Here is a 23,600-nt window from a genome sequence, read left to right as displayed (position 1 = left end):
GCTTTGCTTGAACTATACACATAAGGGAATATAAATTTAAATTGAAAACATTGGAACAAAGTTTTAACTGCTGTTACGGAGGTAGGTTGTTTCAGTAAATTTAAGGAAGATCTAGATAAATTAGTACAGAGGATGGATTGATTATATATATATATATATATATATATTTTTTTTATAAGCTTGCTTCTTTGAATCTATTGCGGTTACTAATGCTGATGAAGCTTCTTTCGGTCAACGAAAATCTACTACATACATGTATTGCTTAGTTGGGGTGAAAATGCTAGTCGTTGGGCGGTTTTACTCCTTCAAAGATAAGTATTTAATCGTTTAGGTGGCGGTAGGCGTTGTGCACATTTTGTTTATTTACGTACTTTGTAGAAGGAGTTGTGTAAAGTTTCTTATTATAATCAATGTTTTGTTTGGTTATGCTCATTACGTCTTGTATGTTTTAATATTTGTGACATGTTGTTTGCGTTTTCAGTAGAGTGCAACCAAGATTAATGTTTCGGATGGATCGTAAAAGGGAAATAGAAACCATCGACGCATTTATTGATTCTGTGCGGACAAAACTTCACTCTGTAATAAGTAGTGTCGGATGGGACTACGAGAATTTTGAATCACAAGTAAGTTATACGATTTCAGAGTTTAAAGAATTTAAAATCGGAAAACGAGTTCCCGATTTTAAAACAGCGGTAAAGGTGGGCTAAATACCCTAAGACTAAACATAGCGAAGTATAAAAAGAATAGGTTAGTTTACATCAGTGTTTCTCAACCTTTTTCTAATTATCTCCGCCTAAAAGGCTCTTTTATATAATTTTTTTTTCTATTCGCCCCCCATGAAATTTTAGACAAGAAAATACTTTATACTTACTCTTTTTATTCAATGGAATTGTTGAGCCTGATGCTTCTTTGTTCAATGTTCGGTATGATGTTCGTAAGTTTAGTTACCGACCGGGCTAGCCAGGTGGGTAAAGTGCCTGCTTGCCAACCCAAAGGTCGTAGGTTCGAATCCCGCCTCGGGCTTGGATCACAATAAAATGCAAAAACTTTGGGAGGTGCATTATGGTGGCCATAATGCAGAAGTCGATGCGCCAACAAGAAAAAAAAAAAAGTAAGTTAAATTTGAATGTCTCCTTTTGAACATATATCAGTTCTGTTTCTTTCCTTTGTTAATATTTTATTTACTGAACTAAAACCTCTTTCAACCATATAATTGGTGGGCAGGCGCAGCAGTGCGTAACACACGCTTCTTGATTAGACCGGGATTTCAGCCCGTGACCACCAAATACGGAGGATGCGGAAAGGTCAGGGAATGACCACCGCATATCCCCGGAGCAATATGGCCCTAGTTGCTAATGCTCCTAAAAACTAAATAAATAAATAACAAACATCAACCATATAAGAGGGAAAACAAAGAAATACTTTGGCCATATCAGATCACATTGTTGGTTAAAGAAGTTTAGTTGTTTTTGATCTCCACAAGTTATATATTTGCATTCATACGAATTTATATTTGCATTCTTCGTTACACTGTAATTTAATGAGTTCTTGAATTTCTGCACTAGCAGACCCGCCATCGAATCCAATTGGATCTAACATCTAAAATAAAAAAATAATAAATAAATCTGAAAATCTATTTTTCATTTCACCTTTTAAAGAACACAAATGTTCTGAATAATTCTTAAGATTATTCTCAGTGAGAGCTTCATTGATTTCAGCTAACTTTTGCATATGATGAAATTGTTTTCTCATTAAATTGCTTTCAAATATTTCCAGGTTTTCAGTGAAGGCTTTTAATACTCATTTGTAGTCTATTGTTGTAATTAATTTTCCTTGAAGTTGAAGCGATACTTCATTAAGTTTTCGAAAAATCCAAGCAATATAGTATACGTTGTTTTTGTGTTTGCTGATCTCCTTTGCATGAAGAACAGTATGAGGCGTCTCCTTGAGATGCCTCATACTGTTCTTCATTTTGAAATTTTTTGAAAAGGTTCTTCATTTTGAAATTTTTTTTTTTTTTTGATAGCGATCATATTTGCTATTTGCTATGTGACTATTTTATTGATGGTTTTATTAATAACTATACTGAGAGATTGATAAAGAACTGGACTAATATTTTTTGCAACCAGATGATGTTGATGGTGCACAATGCAGTGTATTGCAAGAACTTTAGGACATACTTCCTTTAGGTGGGCTATAAAACCTTCATCTTCCAACCATGGAGGTAGCACCATCAGTGACCCAGGATACCAAATTTTCCAATGGTACTTGTTTTTCATCAAACCATATTTTTACAGCAGCAAAAATGGATGCTCCAGTACAGTTAGTTTCTTGTAATTTACACTCATCATTGAAATAACAAACATATGCCATTAGATGGGCCTTGTTGTCAGTAACTGTGGATTCATCAATCTGAATAGAAAATTTTCTCGTTTTTAGTTTGTCAGTTAGCTGCTCTTCAATGTTAACTGACATCTCATCGATTCGTCTTCAAATTGAATCGTTATTCAGTGGCAATGCTTTTAAAATACTGGAAGGATTTTGATGCATCACTTTGAAATTACAGTCTCTAATGCAGTCTCAGCAACTGCATGAGTTGGAATGATTTCTGCAATTATAAGACGCAGTGATTCCATCATTTGTTTGTGTGTTTCTTAAATAAGGAAGTAATAGTGTTACGTTACTTAAAATTCTGTTTTAAAATTTTAAAATATTCGATATGTTTACCAACTTTATCAGGATGTTTCCTTTTTAAGTGGTCTAAAAGTCTTGATGTTTTCATAGCCTCATTTGAAAAAGATATTACACATAAGATATGTGGGTTGTCTTGAGTCAAATGGGCTTTCAATAAAACCATAAGCTAGATATTCATCCAGATACTGTCAACAGTTTTCTTTTCAGCACTTGACATGATTGATGATGGGTTGAACAACTATGAAGATTTAAATAATAAAATATAAACTATTTTTATTTTACTCTCATAGCCCATGTCAGTCACAAAAGCACTGTGGATCAAAAATAAACAACTTCCACAAGGAAACAGTAAGTCAGTTAAGTCAGTACTAATTGTCACTTAGAAAGTAGAAACAATAGACTGAAACGTCTCCTCATTCGATCCATGCCTCTTATACTGGCCAATGAAACGAATAAATAAATAAACCACGTCCACCACGCCACTGCCAAGGTTGCAGCTGTCGGAAAGGTGAAATGCCAAGAGTTTCGGAGACGTTACCTCTGAAAGCACTTAGGCATTTAATGCCTATGAGGCATCTCTGTGGGCAGGAGCAGCAGTGCGTAGCACACGTTTCTTGATTAGACTTGGGTTCGAGCCCATGACCACCAAATACGGAGGATATGGAAAGGTCAGGGAATGACCACTGCATATCCTCGGAGCAATATGGCCTTAGTTGCTAATGCTCCTAAAAACCAAATAACAAACAAACAATGCCTATGAAGAGCAAAGGTGGTTGAATTAAATCATGTTGACTATCTTTCGTTTATTAAAATTTCCCACTCACTTCTAATATGATATATCTATATGTTAAAAATCAGTTGTCTCAGGGGAAAAGAAAACTCAATAAGAGAAATTAAATACTAAGGAATAAGATGTTATCGGGTGTGGTTGAACTTTGGAGGGCCACAAACCATGATTTTTTTCGTCCCCCAAAAACCAGTTTTTGTCCCCTTGGGGAAAGATCCCCCCCCCATTGAGAACCCCTGGTTTAAACCACTAATTCAGGACAGATTCAAGCAAAAGGAGTGTGTTTTTTAATCTTTACAAGCTGGTATCCTGGTTGATCGTTGTGAGTAGCAGTGATTTACATGCCTAGCCACGCCCAGGGGTACAGTGTTCTAAAGTTTTACCTTTACACCTGTTACTATTAATGCTACCTTTTAGTCATTATAATTGCAGGTCTTAATATTTATTGAGATGTGCTTCCCCAAAACTGATCTCTAAAATGTGGGAATCTCACTGCCCAAGAGTGTCAAATTACACTGCTACTCGCAGTGATCAGCTAGAAGGGTAGGAAATTTCCTTGACAGAAATTGCGACGTTTCCTTGTATTAGTTCTTCCACTACTTCTATGACTTCGTGTCATATAGCATGATATGTTTGCACTAGTCAGAGAATCCCTAACACTTAGTATCGTTCTTAAAGTTTATTCACCTGCTCTTGATTCATGCATACTTCTCCATACCGAGAAAACATTCTGCAATAAATTTTAGTAGGTTTTATTCCTTCTGCAGTCAAAAATCTGTATCTTGATACATTACAGCAAGAGTACAGTATCTTGAAAATTGACTGTTTTCAAATAACAATAGCAGATGATGCTACATGGACACTCAGTATTGTCAACAGGCTTCAGTCAGTAACCTGACATAAGGTCATCATTAGTTTTTGCATAATATGTTTGTTGGTTTTGCAGTTTTATTTGAATAACAATTGTAATTTATGCAGTTTTTTTATATATTTTTCATTAATTGTAGAATACTTTGTTGTTTTGTTTTTGGTGAAAGTAGTAGTGGTAGTAGTGTGATGCAAGAAAGCAAGTTCATGAGCTTATGCAGCATCGGCCAAAAAAAAAAATTTCACGCAACCATTCCCTCTAAATGTTTGTCCAGTTCCTCCTTGAATTTATTTAACCTATCAACTTCTACAATGATAGATGGAAGTTTGTTCCAGCAATTAACCACCCGCTGGCTAAAGGCAAATTTCCACACATCTATTCTACATGTCTATCTTTAATTTGAATTTATGCCCCCTTAGGTTCATAATCTGAACAAGTGGAAGAATCCCATCAGAATTCAGCGTGCTCAACCCATTCAAGGCCTTATACACCTCAATCAGATCACCGCACAGGTGATCTGATTGAGATCACCTGCGCGGTGATCAATTTGCAGAACTTAAGCCTCTCTTGGTAAGAGGATCCCTTCATTCCCCTCACCAATCTTGTTGCCCTTCTCTGTACACGCTCAAGCAAATCTACATCCTTTCTAAAATGAGGCCTCCAGACCAGTACGCAGTACTCAAGGCGTGGCCTGACTATTGCCTTATACAGAGGGACAATCACCTCTCCCTGCTAGCAAAATTCCTATATATCATTGACAAAAACCCCATGACCTGCCCTGGCAGCCTGTCTGCATTGTTCAGAAACTTCATATCTGACTGCACAATTACTCCCAGATCTTTTTCATTTTCTACTACCTTAAGTGTAGTACCACATAGTTGGTACGTTTCTCTGGGGTTACTTCTACCCATATGCAGTACTTTGCATTTAGAAAGTAACTAAGACTGAGAGGCATAATAGTTCAGTTTGTGAAATGTAAAGAAATGCCATTGAACAAAGTCACAACTGATCTCATGTTACTTATGATGTTAACTTTTAAATGCATGCCTATAATATGAAGGGAGTATCTGAATGTATGCCAGAAAAAAAATGCTTTCGCTTTGAATTATTTATTCTTAAAGAATAGTTAAAACAAGGTATGTGCAATTTATGTGCTCTCTCTCTCCCTCTCCCTCCCATTCATTTTTGTGGATTCTTAAAGACAACTGTGATTGTAGATTCAAATGACTGATTCCTTTTTTAATGTTTCCACATTGTAAAATGATTTTTTTGCTAATCTTCAGAATGGTGTGCACTCCAGACTATTAGCAAGAGGAAAAGGCAGTGATTGACTGGTGGAGACTCTTCCTACTTTCCTCCCTCTTCTCACCGTACATTACAGGGACGAACAGAAAGGTAAAATCGGGAAATGAGTTCCCTCCTCTTGGTGCTGGTTTAAAATTGGGAAATGAGTACTCCCCCTTGGTGCTGATTTAAAATCAGGAAACAAGTACTTCCCCCCTCAGTGCTGGTTTAAAATCTCCCCCCTTGGTGCTGGTTTAAAATCAGGAAACAAGTACTTCCCCCTTCAGTGCTGGTTTAAAATCAGGAAACGAGTTTCTCCCCCTTCAGTGCTGGTTCAAAATAGGGAAATGGTTGATCACCAGAACATGGGTACACTGAGTCACCATGTTGTGTTGGTTTAAAATCAGGAAATGAGTACTTCCCCCTTCAGTGCTGGTTTAAAATCAGGAAACAAGTTTCCCCCCTTCGGTGCTGGTTCAAAATAGGGAAACGATTGATCACCAGAACATGGGTACCACCATGTTGTGGGCATGGCCAAATTCGGGACCAATCTAAGCAAAAGAAGTGTGGGTTTTTTAATAGGCATTCATTTTGGTGCTGGTTTAAAATCAGGAAATGAGTACTTCCCCCCCCCCCCTCAGTGCTGGTTTAAAATCGAGAAACTAGTTTCCCCCTTCGATGCTGGTTCAGAATAGGGAATCGGCTGATCACCAGAACATGGGTACACTGAGTCACCATGTTGTGGGCATGGCCAAATTCGGGACGAATCCAAGCAAAAGAAGTGTGGGTTTTTTAATAGGCATTCATTTTTGGCTAATGAAGAAAGGTTAGGTTAGTTTATGCCAGTGCTTTTTTTGTAAAAAAATAGGTGGCTGTACTCATTCTTTGCTATCAGGAAAAATTGAAAATTAAAAGGATATGAAAAGTAAACTAAAAAATTATTTCCTGATATTGTTACTTCAGTTGTAATGTTTTTAAAATAAGAAGAACAAATTAACTATATTAACACAGTTTATTAAGCATAAATTTATTATACAAGTATATAAAAAAATAAGAAAAATGTTTAAAAAATAAGTCAAAAGTAAGTAAAATAAGTAAAAAATAATAAATAAAAAGTAAAAATAAGTACTAAGTAAAAAAATAAGTAAAAATAATTTCATAATGAAGTTTTATAAAATATTCCAAATTTTTATTAAGTTCTCATCCGACCCAATATGCTGAGTTCTTTTCTTACTGTTTGCGTCTGTTGCTAGATGATGTTTCTGAAGCAGCCACGAATCAGCCACGTATTTTGCTGGATTGAAGCGTATCAGCAGTGGGCCTACAATTTTAAGAAATAGTTGTGAAGAAACTGTTTTTGTCATCATTGAAGCTCTGGTTGGGCTGACGATCAGATTCATTTGTGAAAATCCTCGTTCACATTCACTTGATGAAACTGGTATCGTATTCATAGCATTCATTAAATTCTTTCGTTCTTCCGAAATCGTCTTTTCAATTAGGTATTCCTGAAACCCATGAATTGTATCTCTTTCATTTAACTGAAACCTAATTGATAATTTTCTAATTTCATTCTCACCAAATGTCACTTGAGAGTTAGTATCTTCAGGCCAATGTTTCCTATCAAGTACTCAGGCCAACGCTGCCAAATCAGCATTTTTACTATCAAGCAGCCTGCTTTCTACTGATTGTTTAAAAGTTCTGTAAAAAGCCTCTGGATTGATTGGAGAATAGTCTGTAGTCTGTCCCATGAAGTGAAATTCTTTGAAATCGTAGATTTTCAGCAGCTTTGGCGGCATTTCTGTAATACTGTCCCGGAACTGTTTGTCTTTCATGAAAAAGTTGTACAACAATTTCTATTTTTTTTATTCGCCCTGTACAAATCTGTATCGCACTCCTGCAAGTCCAAGCTCAAGGCTGATAATTCTTGAAGAGCATCACACATTAAACCTAAGTCTAATATAAAGTTTGTAGTCGTAATTTTCTTCTGCAGTCCTTCATATGTACATCTTTCTTTGTGGTTCCGCATCGAGTCATTCTTTGCTTCTTGAAAATGATTAAATAACGCCTCATAGTTATTCCAAGCAGCCGAAACAGCCCGGAAGCTCGATGCCACCCATTGTGTGCTTAAAATTCTGCCAATTTTTAATAGTTCAATATCCAGCAATTTGCACACACCGACAATTCTCTGGCATTTTTTGGCGACGCATTATACATGACATAAAGTTTATCAATAAATGCTTTAAATCTATCGATACCTGCAACGGATTTTACAGTATCACCAACTGATAGTTATAATCGGTGATTAGTGCACTGCCACACTATTAAAGAAGGGAATTTTTGTTTCATAACGTCACTTTTACTACCCATCATAACAGCTGCACCATCACATGCGACACAAACTAAGTGAGTTTTTAAAAGTTTTCTGTCATACTGCATGATGGAAGACGATCGAGCAGAGAATAAAATATCCCTTTTGCAGTAACACTTTCGAGTTCAATCAAGTCCAGAAACAAATTTACGGGAGATTTCGTTCCACAGTCAAATATACAAGTTCGAATGTAAACAATCAAAGTGGATTTCCTACTCACCGTGGTCGATTCGTCAATTATCAATGAAATTTTACTGTTCGACATAATGATTTTATTAACCAAATTTTTTCTCATTTCATCACTAATGTGTTCAAGATGTTAATGCAAGTGTGTGTTGAATGAAGAATATGACCCATGTCAATCCCATTTAATTCCTGTAGGTCAATCTCTGATTCAAAATTATGAAAAGACTGATTTTCTTTGGCCACCTTATATGTGGTGCAAAACATTTTTGCTGTTATTAATTTTTCATACGATAAACTCTTTAAACACAGATATTCAAGGGGCCCTTTCTCAGCTTCCGCAATCAATTTTATAGCAGCTTTATGTCCCACTGTTTCCTTGTGATCGAAAATTTTCTTTCTTAAAGACTATAGCTGTTGCTGTCTGCTTTCGCCAAAATAGGTAACTTCATTATTTGCCCATTCCTTAGAAATCTTGATGTCCATCTTCTTTTCCACTCCAAGAGTTCCAGTTTGTTTACATAATGCACAGCCAAGTTTCTTATTTTGATAATTTAGTCAATCGTACTTTGCACAGAAGTTATTTTTTTGATCAACAGTCCAGCAACTTGGCCAGTCATTTATGTCAGTCATCTCTTGCTGTTGGATGCGGATACCATCAAGAACAAAAGCAGTGTTTGACACAGTTTCTGTGATTAGGTCTTCACTCACATTTTCACTTGTTTTTAATTTCTTAACTGTGGAAGGTGAGAAGAAACTAGTAATTCTTTTCATTTTGTACTTTACTGTTCAAGGTAGTTTTTTTTTTTTTTTAATACCAATTCACTTACAATCTCGTTACCGCACTGACAAATAAATAAAACTGTTGCATCTGAATTGAAAATGCACAAATACAAAGTTGTGTTGAACAAACTTTTACATTGTAACAAAAGTCACAGAAAAATTAGTGGGGAACCAATACGAGCCCCTAGGAAATGGCATTTCCAAGGGAGGGGGGGGGGATCAAGAAAGAGGTACACGAGTTTCCCGAAGTGGGTGGTACTTCTTAGATGAACAGAACACCTGTGAAAGTGAGATAATCCCCAATAAAGTAAATCTACATTCGGACCTCTATATAACTAAGTCGATTGTTCCTTGCAAAAATTTGTTAAACAAAAATTTTATTATATAGAAATATGACCTTTTCCACAATGAAAAATAATTCCACATTCAGAAATACAGTAAAAGATGGTAAATATATTTTCTAACATTTCAAAACAATTTATTAATACATAACAAATTAAGATACGATTGTTTTTTTCATACGACATGATACGCACAATATTAGTACACTTAAGAATTATTTTTCAAAATGTTCCTGAGAATACAAGGCATGTTAAAACAAATGCGGAAATTTTTTAAATGATTGATGTACAGTAAATACAGTGTACAACAAACGATAACCAAATATTTTGAAAAATAATTCTTAAGTGTACTAATATTGTTATTCAAGTTATTCAAATTCTTAAATTTGAATTTTTTTTTTTTTTTTTTTTCTTGAAACTGTCCAAAATGTGTAAGTCATTGAGGTACTGTAACCATGTAAATAGAGATATGGAAAATTTACAGAAAAATTTACGGAAAAAAACACTTCTGCAAAACAACAGTTGATTATTTGTAAACAAAACCACTCTCTCCTAATTCCTGAAGAGGGCACTTACAGTAGAAAATTGATCAGAGCCCATTGTTCACAAGGGGAATACCCCTTGACCAGCACAAGTTCTCAATATGTGGGACAGGTGGTCAGATAGGATTTACAAGTATCGCTAAGTGTAATGATCCCTTTGGTTCTCTTAATTCATGCAGCAGCACTAATTGCCTGAAGGCCAGAAGTGTGAACAGTGTGTACCGAGTCTCCCTAATCTGTTCGTTATATGAAATTTTTTTTCACTCAACCGAAACTATTTTAAGTTCGTTAAACACAGAGGGCCAGCTGAGTAATTTAAAATTTCAAAAATGGTTATAAAGTTTTATATAGAAAATATCTTAACAATAGACAGTGAAAAATGCAAATTTAGTTAAATAACTTTAAGCGTATGTATTTGAATAATGGTTAAACATGTGAAAAAAAAATTATTGAATATTTCAAATTTTGAAGTGTACTGCGTACAAATGTCACACACTGTTAATGAAGGTGCCAGTATGCTGTACCGTTGAGTACCGTCCCAAAAAAAAGCACTGGTTTACGGCACTAATTCAAGCAAAAGAAGCCACGCCTGCAATGTGGTACCCATATTCTGGAATATAACCTCATCACATGACATATACCTGTAATGTATGGCAAGAAGAAGACGAGGAAAGCAGTCAGCGGGAAGAATCTCCACTGGTCAATTGTGCTGCCTTTTTCCTTATATTCTTGCCGATAGAAATTTTACTGGTTTTTTTTTTTTTTTTTTTTGTAACTTGCCATTTTATATTGTTTCCTGTACATCAAGTGTCGATTTGCTTATTACCATACCATTCACAGTACAGTATGTCTCAAAAATGTCTTAGTAGCTGAGTAGTTAGGGTCGCTGTCCATAGAGCATATGGACCTGAGTTTGAATCCCAGCAAAAAAAAAAAAAAATATATATATATACATATATTTATTAACCACAGCCAAGTGGTTAGGTGCTAGGGGGCATAAGTATACGTGCTTTGAATGATTATGATTTGAGCCCGTGACTGCTAAATATGGTGCTGTTTCTTATATTTTCTCTATCTTGTGAACTCCTCTAATAATGTGTCATCCCAGAGTATAAACAGAAAATTTATTTATTTTATTTTTCGTTGGGTAATCTGATTGAGGTGTGTAAAGCCTTGAATGGATTGAGTAAGTTGAATGTGAATGGCATTCTTCCTCTTGCTGAGACTACACATGAGTGAGTATGAATTTAAGTTGTGAAAGGATGGTTGCCGGATAGATGTGTGGAAGTATGCCTTCAGTCAGCAAGTTGTTGATCGTTGGAATAGGCTTTCATCTGTTGTTGTGAAAGTGGATGGTTTGAATAAATTAAAGGAAGAACTAGACCAATTCTTGGAGGGTAAGTATGGGTGAAGTTTGTGTGAGTTTTTTTTTTTTTTTTTTTTGGCTGATGCTATATAAGCTTGCTTTCTTGCATTATTCCAGTACTACTACTGTTAATATGTGATGGTGCTATGATTTTAATATTGTCCAATGTATTTGTAATGCACACAGTTTACACATATCTGACACAGTAGTGGCAAGCGACAGACAAATGCCCACATGTTCTCTTAGATATTGCTGGCAGTGATATTCACACTGTACAGTCACCTGCCAGAGGGGAAATACTATGTGATATCCAGAAGTTCTTTAGTGAATTTGCATGTTGCTGTTCTTTCTGGGAATTATTTTTAAAATTCTTTAGTTTAATGATTTAAATGAAAATTAAAAATATTGCTACACCACGTGATAGAGTTTTTTAAATGTTTATTGAACTGAATCTCATCTGTTTACACTTAATACTGCGGAAACAATTTGAGCCTTAACTGAACCCCATCATCAGACCTATAGGGTAAGTTAAAACATGAAAGAAATCAAATTAGCATTTGTAGGGTTACAGCAGGATTGCATTATGAAGTAACATTAATAAGTTTTAATATAATATTGCATTAAGATAAATTACTATAAATTAAATTCTTTACAAAATTACAAAGAATACTTTGCAAGAAATTTTCCACAAGGAAATTTGAATTTAAATTTGGAAAGCTCAAGAGCCACCTGGTATTATAGAAAGGAGGTGCACAAAAAAAAATTGATTCTGAAGGGGGAGAGAATATGGAAGTAAAATCTAAAGAAGGATTATCAAGTGAGAAAGATTGTGGAAAGGCTTACCTGACTTGTGTGTGTGTGTGTGTGTGTGTGTGTGTGTGAGAGAGAGAGAGAGAGAGAGAGAGAGAGAGAGAGAGAGAGAGAGAGAGAGAGAGAGAGAGAGAGAGAGAGAGAGAGAGAGAACTTCAAATAGACTGCTAGAACTAGCTAGGTGTAATTGCTTTTATAGTGCAAAAGAGGATGTGATCAATAAGAATTATGGACTACCTTCTAATAGGATTGATTTTAACCAAAGGGTAAAGGGATTAGCTAAAATATCCTTTGTGGCATGGTGCGCAGGTACATCAGGAATTGCCGACCGGACTAGCCGGGTGGGTAAAATGCCTGCCTGGCAACCCAAAGGTCGCGGGTTCGAATCCTGCCTCGGGCTTGGATCAAAGTACTGCAAAAAAATAACCTTGGGAGGTGCATTATGGCCACAGAAGCCGATGCGCCAACAACTACCAAAAAAAAAAAAAAAAAAATCAGGAATTGGAAATTGGTGAAATGAGCACTTAAACCTGCGTGGAGTGTAATCTGCCTTTTAATTTCTTAAGGAATTATAGATTATAGACCTGTATTACTTCAGTGAATTCTTGTAGTGCTGGTGTTATGACACCATCAGCTTCAAATGCCAAGACCCTTGTTGTAAGGCTGGTGGTGTCATAATTAAAGGCAGATTACACTCCATGAGGTTTAAAGGGATTAGCTAGATGAAAAGATGGACAGTACCCACTTGATAAATATCCTGGGGGTGAAGGAAAGTGTTTTGGTGTAAAGATTATGGGGAGGTGAAGCATAATAGTAATTAGGGGACAAACCAAATTTCATGAAACTGAGAAAATTAGAAATAAAGAATTAAGGATATATTTATATGGATTACAAAGAAATTTGAACTCAAACAGATCAAAAAAATTAAAAAATTACGAGGGAATTAAGACTTTTAAGAAAGCAATAGGCAGTTTATTTATCAGAAGACTAACTGTAGTTGGTTCTTCACCTTTTCCATTATAACTTCTTGAAACATGTAGTACAATGGGTTGAATGCTCCTTGTTTCTTGTTAATAGCTGATTCTCAAAAACACTGGATAATGAAAGCTTCTTTGTAAGTTCTCCTTGAGTTGTCTAAGGAAACAATTAAAGGGCCTTACCAATGCCTCTGAAAGAGAGAGAGAGAGAAAGATGCTGGATTTTTTTTTTTTTTTTTTTTTCTTTCATGCACTTTCTTTCAGTAATACCAGGTGGTAATTGTGCTTTTCAGATTTCCTTGTGGACAATTTCTTGTAAAGTATTCTTTGCAATTTTGTGAAGAATTTAATTTAAAGTAATTTTTCTTAATACAGTATTATATTAAAACTTATTAATGTTGCTTCGTAATGCAATACTGTTGCAATTCTTAAGGAATTATAGGTTATTCTCAGATAATTTGTGGTACTTCCTGTATTTGATTTCTTTTGCGTTTTAACTTCTCCTATAGGCCTGATGATGGAGGTCAGTTGAACCTCAAAATGTCACCGAAATATTAAGTGTAAATTGATTGTTCACTTCAATAAACATTTAAACTATCATGTGTGCAGTGTTTTTAATTTTCCTTTAAATCGTAATTAATGACTAATCATGTATTTTTCCCCCTTTCACACAATTTTTAAGCTAATTTTTGTTCATTTAGTTAAATTTTATATGTGATAGCTTTGGCTAAACTAAGATTTGAATATTTAAATATTATTTATTCATTTAAATCAATATCAGTTTATTGCTAAGACTCTGAAAACAAGTACACAGACATGGTAGCACAAATAACAGTGCTGGAACAACTTGGATTGGAGTATAAAAGAAGTCTAGTGTCCCCAGAGAAACACACACAAGTACAACTAGATGGGTACCATAACAAGTTTTGAAATGGCATTTCCCAAAACAGCTGAGAGGATAGGAGTAGGGAAGGGAGATTTGCATCTGCAAAATAATGACAATAACATATACCATAGTACAAAAACAAAAATTTATAGGTGAAGTATCGGTTTCAGATAGAGAACAAAATAAATGAATGCTAGCCGGGTGGGTAAAGTGCCTGCCTGACAACCCAAAGGTCGCGGGTTCGATTCCCGCCTCGGGCTTGGATCAAAGTACTGCAAAAACCTTGGGAGGTGCATTATGGCCACAGAAGCCTGTGTGCCAACAACTACCAAAAAAAAAAAAAAAAAAAAGAATGATGTTTAATGGTTAAAATCAAAAATAAGTACTTTTGGGAGTTAGTGTAAATGATTTTATGCATTAAGAATAATTACATAGAATGCATTTTGACAATTCTTTTACAAGTAAGGTTGAAATAATTCTGATTAGATGTGAAAAGAATAGGATCAATGATTAAGGGAAGGAATGGATGCTTGAAATCAAGCGGAGAGAAAAGTGTATCTCACTTCAATGAAGTAGAGAAATTATTTATTTTGAATTTTCTTGATATTTGTAAGGAATTTGCCACCTGATTACTTACCAGAGAACAGAACAATCAGGTTTTGAAAAATTGGACTTTTACTGAGGAGGGATAAATTTTTCGGTGCTACTATAGCATGCGGTCTACCGCATTTATCAGACACTAGAGTGTGCGGTCTACCAGCACTATAGCATGCATGTGGTCTACCAGTGATAATATGGATGTGATAAAAACACAAAAGACTAAATATTAGCTACATTAATTTTATGTGGCACCTCTGTAGCCAGGTGGGCAGGAGCAGCAGTGCATAGCACACACTTCTTGATTAGACCGGGGTTCGAGCTCGTGACTACCAAATACGGAGGATGCGGAAAGGTCAGGGAATGACCACCGCATATCCCTGGAGCAATATGGCCTTAGTTGCTAATGCTCCAACCAAATAACAAACAAACAAACAAACAAACAAACAAACAACTAATTTTATGTAGTGCAAAATATTATGATAAAAACACAAAGTTATGTGCTGAATGATATTTGATGCGACATTTACACTATAGCTTGTGGTCTACCTTCAGCTAAAAATAGGAAACCTGAAGTTCGAGAATAGAAGTCCAAAAATTTTGCCCTTGGCAGTGCTGTTGAAAGATTTCTACAGAAGTGTCATCTTGACAGAAGACACTGTAGTTGCATTTCAGTGTGAACTCCATCTTCTGGATGTACCCCAAGATGTAAGGCCTTGTCATCATGCAAGAAAAAAGAAAACGTGACAGGTGGAGAATATAGGCTTATACTTCATTGTCCGTGTAAAAAAGTGCCAAACTTCATGTTCTGTCCGGAAAGGCAATGCATTCCTCCATTATTTGGACACGAATAACAAATTACACTGCAATCTTAAGTTTGTGCGAAATTTTAGAACTGGTGTTCTTTTTTGTACTGGAAATACCAATGGACACGACAGTTACTCTAACAGGAAAGTCTTACAACACCTGACTGGTATATGTGTGAAGCCACCAGTGGCCTAGCCAGGGTAGAGTCAGCAGGTACATTGTACTCCCCTGATGCCGAAATCTGGTAGTGTGGCACTTTTTAGAAAGGAAATGGTGCCTTTTTTTTTTTTTTTTTTTTTTTTGTAATTTGTAATTGGTGCCTTTTCGTGAATGTACCTGCTGACAAAAAATCCTGGCTGCGCCACTGCTTAACACCATTCAGATTGACAAAGCAAGATTTGCTGGTCAATGGAAATATAATCGTGGGAGACTGCTAAATGGCGACCTGGCTCTTCTCTCTGAAGATAGTAATGCAGTTGTACAAAACAACAGGCACTATGGACCAAGAATTGATGAGCCTTGGGTTTTTGGTCACAAGCAAGGCCCTGATTGTCAGTATTTTTATGTGCAACAGCGTGACAGAGGCACTTTGATCCTCATTGTTGAATGGGAATGTGATCTGGTTCAGTGATTCATTCCAATGAATCGCCTGCATATAGCAGCCTAATTGTCACGGGTTACCGCAATTTTATGGTGAACCATCAAGAAAATTATGTGGATCCAGTGACAGAAGCAAACATGCAAGCGATTGAACAGTCATGGTTGAATTCCAAAACACTTACACTAAAGACAATGAAAGGCAATAACAGTAAACTTTTTCAATCTCACCTTGATCACTTTTGCTGGAAAGTGCTAAGAAAAGATGATTTATTTGTGACATTTTTAAATGATATTTGAAGTGTATATCATTAAAAAGTATAAGAAGTGTAAGCAATTAATTTAAATGTACTGTTTAACCTGTTTGTATATAATTCATAAAGGATATCATTTAAGCTGATATTTAGTGTTTATTAAAAATTATTTAGCGCTGATATTTAGTGTTTATTAAAAATCATTTAGCGCATAATTTTGTGTTTTTAACCCATTCATATTTTTCATATTTATTCATATATCATATTTTTAGCATCCACTATAGTGTCCGGTAGACCGCATGCTATAGTGTATTCACATCTGGTGAGTATGGGTTTGGCACACCCAGGGTCCTGATATTTTGGTGATTCCACCCCCCCCCCCCTCTCTCACACACACACACACGTAACTTGGGAATTTTTTTTTTTGGCTGGTGCAGCATAAGCCTCTTGCACCTATGGCTAATAATAATATAGCATCCTATAGATGCAGTATACTGCACGTTGTAGTAACACCAATTTTTCTTTATAATGACGATTTCAAATTAAGTATAGTTGAAGATTTCTGCCTTAGTTGTTGAGATGACTTCCTCAAAGTTGGATCTGCAAAAGGCCCATTTAAGGAACCAATATTCAAGGGAGGAGTATTTCCAGACCAAATTGGAGAGACTTATAGAATAGTTGGTTTTATAGTCAGATTAAAATATACTGTGATTAACTAAGCAGAATAGAAATGCAGATGCTGTTTTAAAATACAAATGTTTTTAGTAAATTTTGTTTAGAGATAATTAATATGAAGGGCATATTAATGTTAAAAATCACTCTGTCTCTGTGAGCGATCTTCTTCAAAAGGAGTGTTTCCATTTATAATGGGTTTCCTCAGCCTGGTAGGAATTTTTTCCCGCCACAATGTTGCGGTTCAATGTGTCTTGGTCAGTTAAACTTTTAACATTAGCATCCCTCCTCACAGAGGGATGCCAATATTAAAAGGCCTCATTATGAAAGAAATTTGCGAATGTGTAGATTTAGGATTTATTGAAAGTTTAAACAGGGCAGAATAATCCACAAATTGCTTTAATGGTTTTGAAGGGAAAATTTTTCTGCACAGTTTTTACACAATCAGCATAGCAGATTACATTAGAGGTTTTCAACAATGGCTACAAAACGGAAGAAAAAGAAGTACAGAAAGACCTACCTATCTTGTGGAATGTCAGATAAAACAGTCAGCTTTTTAGAAAACCATCTCAAAACAAGCGCTGAGCTGATTGGAGCGGGGGGGGGGTGACTTGTTCCCCATATTATTGTATAAGCATGTTGCATATTCTGCATTAATTGTAAACGACAATTTTACGAGTGGATATATGATGTTACTCTGATTATAGTAGCAATATAAAGGCAGGTTGCAATCCTGAATGCCTTACATATGAGGATGTAAATGTGTAATTATTTCTGAAACTGCCATATGTGTCAATCTCTTAGAAAAAATTAAAAAATAAATTGTTGCTTTAGTTAATATAGTGTAATTTGTTTCTTACTATTGAAGTTAAATTTCATACTGTAACTAAAAATCTCTATAGCTTTTATTTATTTAAGTGAATATTGAAGGCAGCTAAAGCTTGCATTGAACAAATGCAAGGCATTGCATATGGGTAATAGCAGTCCCAGAATAACATATCAGCTAAGTGGTACCACACTCAGGGTAGTGAAGAACAAAAAAGGCCTGGAGGTAATTGTGTATTCAGACATGATGTTTTCTGACAGTGCAGACAGGCTGCATGGATAGCTCAAGCAGTGGTTAGGCCACATCTTAAATACTGCATACAGTTCTGTAAGGCTCATTTTAGGAAGGATGTGGATCTGTTGGAACGGGTGTAGAGAAGAGCAATGACATTACCTGGGCACCAAAAGGCTCCTACAAAAAAGACTTCAGTTTCGCAAACTGCAGCATTTGGAAATTATGCTCTGCAAGGAAAGCTGATTGAGGTGTTTAAAGCTTTGAATGGATTGAATAAGTTAAATTCTGATGGCATCCTTCCTCTTGCTCACAACACATATGAGGGGACATAAATTTGAACTGAAGGATGGTTGCAGGATAGATGTGCAGAAATTTGCCTTCATCCAGTAGGTAGTTTAGTTGAATGTTGGAACAAACTTCAATCTGTTGTTGTGGAAATGGGTACTTGGAATAATTTTTAAAAAGATCTAGGCAACTTCTTAGAGGAGAAGGACAGGTGATGTGAGAAAGGGTTTTTTTTTTTTTTTTTTCACCGATTCTTTCTGTAAATTTGCTTTCTTGCATCATTTCCACTATTATACTAAGTGCAGTCTTTAAACTTAAAACATTGAAGTGCCATTCATATATCAGTAGTGCATTTATACTTTTCATTAAAATATTATCTCATGAGATGTATATACACTTATATTTTATCATAGGTAAGTGACAAGTCAACTTGTCCAATTAATCCAGATCATATAGTACCACAGTCATCTTTGAATAAGCACACAGAATTATGCAGTTGGATTAAGGATGGTTATAGCAAAGAGGAAAAGGTTAGTCATTTTGTATTGTTGGTGTCTGTAAATTATTAAAAAGTTATAATTCAGTAATGGGTAGAAAATAAAATTTACATTATTCTTTTCACATTAGGAAGTGGCACTCCCAAGCTCTCATTTCTTTTATGAGAATTCAACAGCTGTGGTACCTGTAGAGATAAGTAGGTATTTTATTTTGTTTATTATTTATTCTTTATTTATTTTATTAAATAAGTATTTTATTAAATTTTTTAAATAAAATACTTGTGTGTGTGTGCAACATCATGATTATATTTTCCATATTAATGTAAAATATATTTCTTAGAATGTATAAAATTTTTTGACTTTTTCTGCCATATTTCACAATTCCCTATATTCCGTTTGATTTATATTTGCAAGTTATTCACTACTTTGTCATACTGTAGATAGATAAAACCTCTAGATATATATACCTAAGTTATAAATTGGGCTTGGTAGATTTAATAGAATAATGATAGTCTGAGTCAAGTTACAGAGTTATGCAAGATGACACATCTTGTTTATTTCAACAACAGTTGCCGTTTACCAACAGGGCTAATCTAAATATTTTAGATACAAAGCACGTGGTATATGTGAAGTGTTCAGAAGATAAAATCTTTAACCTAGTGAGTAGTGATGTGGACTGCACAATTTTTGGCAAACTTAGAATAACAGTGACATTAAACTCTGTCTCGTGTTGTGTTGTTTCTTATGTGCTGACATCATACAACTACGAAACTTTTGTTAGTTCAGATTTTACTGGTTAAGTAAGCACTCTGTTAGCGGTTCCATATCATAGGAACAGAGCCTTTCAGCCCCCTTTAGCAGGTTTACAGGCTATTTAAATGCTGTGTTCCTTGGTTGTGTTGGGTGCCACTACCTTGTGATTCCTGACAAGATGGGGTGCCAGCATATGAATTCCATCATTTTTTTTATCACTTTTAATATATTTTAACAAGTTGATTGAATCCAGTGTGCCACTGAGTAAGATTTAAAATCCTGCATTGCATGTGAATTTTTGAAAAAAAAAAAAAAAAAATACTAACTTATAACCAACTCTAAATATTTACCACATATTCTTAAATATCTTTCAGTAAAGTCATATTTTCAAAAATACATTACAGCAATACCTCGCTTAGCATGGCTTCAAGCAGCTCGGGTTTCACTATAACACAGTTTTCAGTTCAAGTCAAAAATTTACTGTACATATTAAAACTCATTCAGTGGCCTAGACACATACTCTACACATATGCTGCGTTGTTGTAGCGTAGGTATGCATACATATATGCTGCGGTGCCAACTCTATTGTCTCACATGCACATGTGCCAATAGCTCCCCTCAGGCAGTCAGCGGCAACGTACAACCGTGTTCAGTATTCTTAATTCCATTCTGATGAGACAACATGATAGCTTTTCATAACTTCATTTCATAATTTATTTTTACCCCTTTAAATACGATCGAAAATATATTTGCATATTGGCTAGAAATCACTGCAACAACGTGTATTCTGCTTGGCAGCATGTTCTGCCCCATTTGGCAAATGATTTCACTGGTTTTGAATCGCAAATTCAGACAATTACTGAAGACACTGTGAAGATCGAAAAAACTTGGCATTTGAAACTTTGGACACTGCCAGTGTACGTAACTGCATTGAATCACATGCAAATGACATAGATGATGCAACTCTCCTTGAAATTGATGAGTAAACTGCATATGAAGAAAAGATAAACAATTCTGAAGTGGCACCAAAAGAATTTTTAACAGGAGAATTGGAGAAAGTTTTTTTGTGGATTAACATGCCTGTGAAGCGATTATGAATGGAGATCCGAATATTGAATATAGCATCAAGATACAGCAAATTTTACAAGATGGGATTTGATGCTACGAATTGTGTGCCGAGAAAAAGAAGAGACAGCTTCACCAGACTTTTTTTTATTGAAATACCTAAATACAATAAAGCTTTTTTTCTCATCTCTCATGATGTTTCCTTTTCATTAATACAGTTTTTGTAATATTTTTAAATTCAAATCCTTTTAATTGGCTATCAAGCGCAAATTGTTTATAGATTTATTATAATTTGTTTATAGACTATTTCTGTGGTACGCATTCAATTAAACCCATTATAACCCATTATAATTATACCTCAATCAGCACGGTTTCACATAACACGGAACAGTTTCAGTACCAATTATCAGTGCTATGCAGAGTATTGCTGTATTACCAAATTAAATATAAGTAATTGTTATTAATCAATAAAAGAAAACAGTTATGTAAAAATAAGAATTAGCGATATCTTTCTGTACAATCTTTAAATTTTAGTTTAGTTTGGTTATTAGTGACTGGAATACTTTATAAAACCTATTGAGAGAAAGTATTTTCAGTAAATTTTCATTGATGGAGGTCTGAGTCTGCCTTGTGATATATACAGTAGACTCGATTTTCCGGAATAGATGGTAAAAAACAAATCCCGGATAATTGATTTCCCGGTTAATCCAAAATACAAAAATCCCCGTACGTTAGAGATACATGCCAGGACTTCTTACTTCGTCGAGTTTTACGTAACTGGGAATGACTAATAACATATTGCTACTATATTATTATTGACAAATCTGAATTCTGCACGATACATTGTTAATGTTTGGCCATTTTGATACATATTTATTATTATGATTCCTTAGAGATTTAACAGATGCACCGTTTTCAAACTTTTGAATAATTCCAATTTTTTGTTTAACTGAAAGCGCAACTCATTTGCGTTTACCCATCATTTTCGCGATTTCTAAACAAAAAAAAACAAAAAAATTCCAACATCCCTGACATAAATAACGAAACAAAATTTGTCCTTTTGCACTGCAACAGAACACAACAATCGACGCGACACACTAAAACAAACTAAACATTTGGGTTTTTTTTTTTTTTTTTTTTCTTTTTTTTGAGCAGCAGTGTGAAAACAGCGGGGATTGCAAGATAATAGTTACACTAATCTCCCAATGACGACTTATAATGCTGCTTGTCGCTTATTTACGAGTTGCAAAATATCTGTTTATACCTATTCTAGTTATTACTTGAATTTTTTTTTTAAATTTTTATTTTTATTTATTTTTTATTTTTTTATTTGGAGTCTTGAAGTGTCCCAGTTAATCCGATCTCGAATAATCGAGAGTCTGCTGTACATATAAATTAACTGTCAAATTCAGATTTTTTGAATTTGAACAGTTAATTCAACATGAATTAACTGTTCAAATTGGCAGAGAACAGAAGAGGGCGATACTTCAAAACATCACAGCTTAAAAACATACAACTTGTGAAATGTTTGTAGACCTTTCTGGAATAGGACATGATCTAGCCAAGGGATCCGTCCGTCCGCACGCACGCGCGCGCGCGCGTGTGTGTGTGTGTGTGTGGTTCAGAGAGGGCCAAGAAATTGGGTGCGAACTCAGTATTCTGATGGGCATCTATAAGAGTTTGAAGAGTCAAGTAGATGCCCTCATAGGGATTAAAATGGGGAATCCATCCAGCAATCAGCTGTCCAACTCAATGCCAGAGTTCACTCTTGTGCATCAGGCAACACAGCGGCAATCTTCAAGGTGAAAGTGCCTTCAAGGTGCCCTGATTCCACAGGAGCTAGTTATCGTCAGTGACTCTTGTCAGGGAGATGGTTAATATATTGTGCAAAAAGGATAGGTGGAATAGTACCAGGGTATGTCTGCCAGGGGCAAAAGTTGTTGTTGTTGTAGAGCAGAAATCATCTTTTAAGGGCACAAAAGGTGATATGATATTGTTGGTTGGCATCAATGACATTAAGAGTTGGAAATCTACAAATTTACTTTAACAAGTAGAGGCAATGTTGTAAAAAAGTCACAAATTAGGGTTAAATTTAAAAGCATCTGCAATTCTGCTCAGACACGATAGGAGGGAGTAGATGATGAGAGCCTTGTCAATCAATTTGGCCCTGGAGAGAATGTGCAAGTCTCATGGGGTACAAAATTTTTCAGTGTGGTCTGTGCTTGTTAACAGGAGGGATTGCTTCTACAGGGATGGGATACACTTAAATAGAAAGTGTGCAAGAATATTTGCTGATGCCACCTAGGCAGTGTTAGGTGGGTCGAAAAAACTGCTAGCTTGGGGAGATTCGCAGACTAAAAGATTAACAGTAGCTGCATGCAGAGGTGAAAGTGATTCTTGCACTGCTTCTATTAGTACGAGCAACAGCCTGGAAAGCAAGCTGCTAGGGTTTTCAAAGACTGGTGGGAGTTGTCATGGAACAAGTAAGTACATGGAGTAAGAACAGGTGCATGTATACTTCCATGTACACCAGTACTAGGAGTATGGTAAATAAATTTGATGAATTTGAAGTGTTGGTCAAGACATCAAAGGTGGATATTGTTGGGATATCAGAAACTTGTGTTACACAGATATAAGAAATGCAGAAATGGAATTTGGGCAGTACAATGTGTACAGAAAGGAGAGGAATGGAGGAGAGGTTGTTTTTTCGGTTGACATAGATGGATAGTGCAATATTGAGTCAGTTTGGTGTGACCTAAGCACTGGAAAGGCAAAAATGAGAGTGGGAGTGTGTTATAGGCCTAGTGACTCTGATGAGTATAATGAACAGTTGTACAGAGAAATAGAGTGGGCCAGTAAATCAAAATGTCTTATACAGTAATACCCCGAAGTTACGCGATAGGTGGATCCGACGAAAATCGCGTAAGTCGAATTCGCGTAAGTCGGGGTACAACTTTGCATATAAATACATATAAATTTTGCTTAATTGGGACCAAGGACTAACAAAAACACTAGTTTAGAAGAAAAATATTAATAAAATTGCAGTTCTTTATACATATTAATACAAAATATGTATTAAAAAAACAAATGACTTACGTTAAAAAGTTATTTCGATGTCGATGGC

The 23,600-nt window shown here is 35.4% G+C and overlaps 1 protein-coding gene across 1 annotated transcript in view; it reads left to right on the top strand.

The window, feature by feature from the left end:
• The first annotated feature begins 398 nt into the window (after positions 1 to 398).
• The window catches only part of LOC150077070 (U11/U12 small nuclear ribonucleoprotein 48 kDa protein-like), a 144,176-nt gene continuing 120,974 nt past the window's right edge, over positions 399 to 23,600 (top strand). Inside the window, exons 1-3 of the mRNA XM_090386089.1 lie at positions 399 to 623; positions 18,575 to 18,691; positions 18,789 to 18,855. Coding sequence (XP_090242215.1) covers positions 501 to 623; positions 18,575 to 18,691; positions 18,789 to 18,855 — 307 coding nt within the window. The 5' untranslated portion in view covers positions 399 to 500. The remainder of the gene's footprint in view (positions 624 to 18,574; positions 18,692 to 18,788; positions 18,856 to 23,600) is intronic.

The sequence above is a fragment of the Mastigoproctus giganteus genome, chromosome 12, assembly GCF_048544385.1.
Source record: "Mastigoproctus giganteus isolate SK-2022 chromosome 12, ASM4854438v1, whole genome shotgun sequence".
NCBI lineage: Eukaryota > Metazoa > Arthropoda > Arachnida > Uropygi > Thelyphonidae > Mastigoproctus > Mastigoproctus giganteus.
Note: the sequence above shows the minus strand (reverse complement) of the source record. Positions and strands in the feature narration are given on the sequence as shown.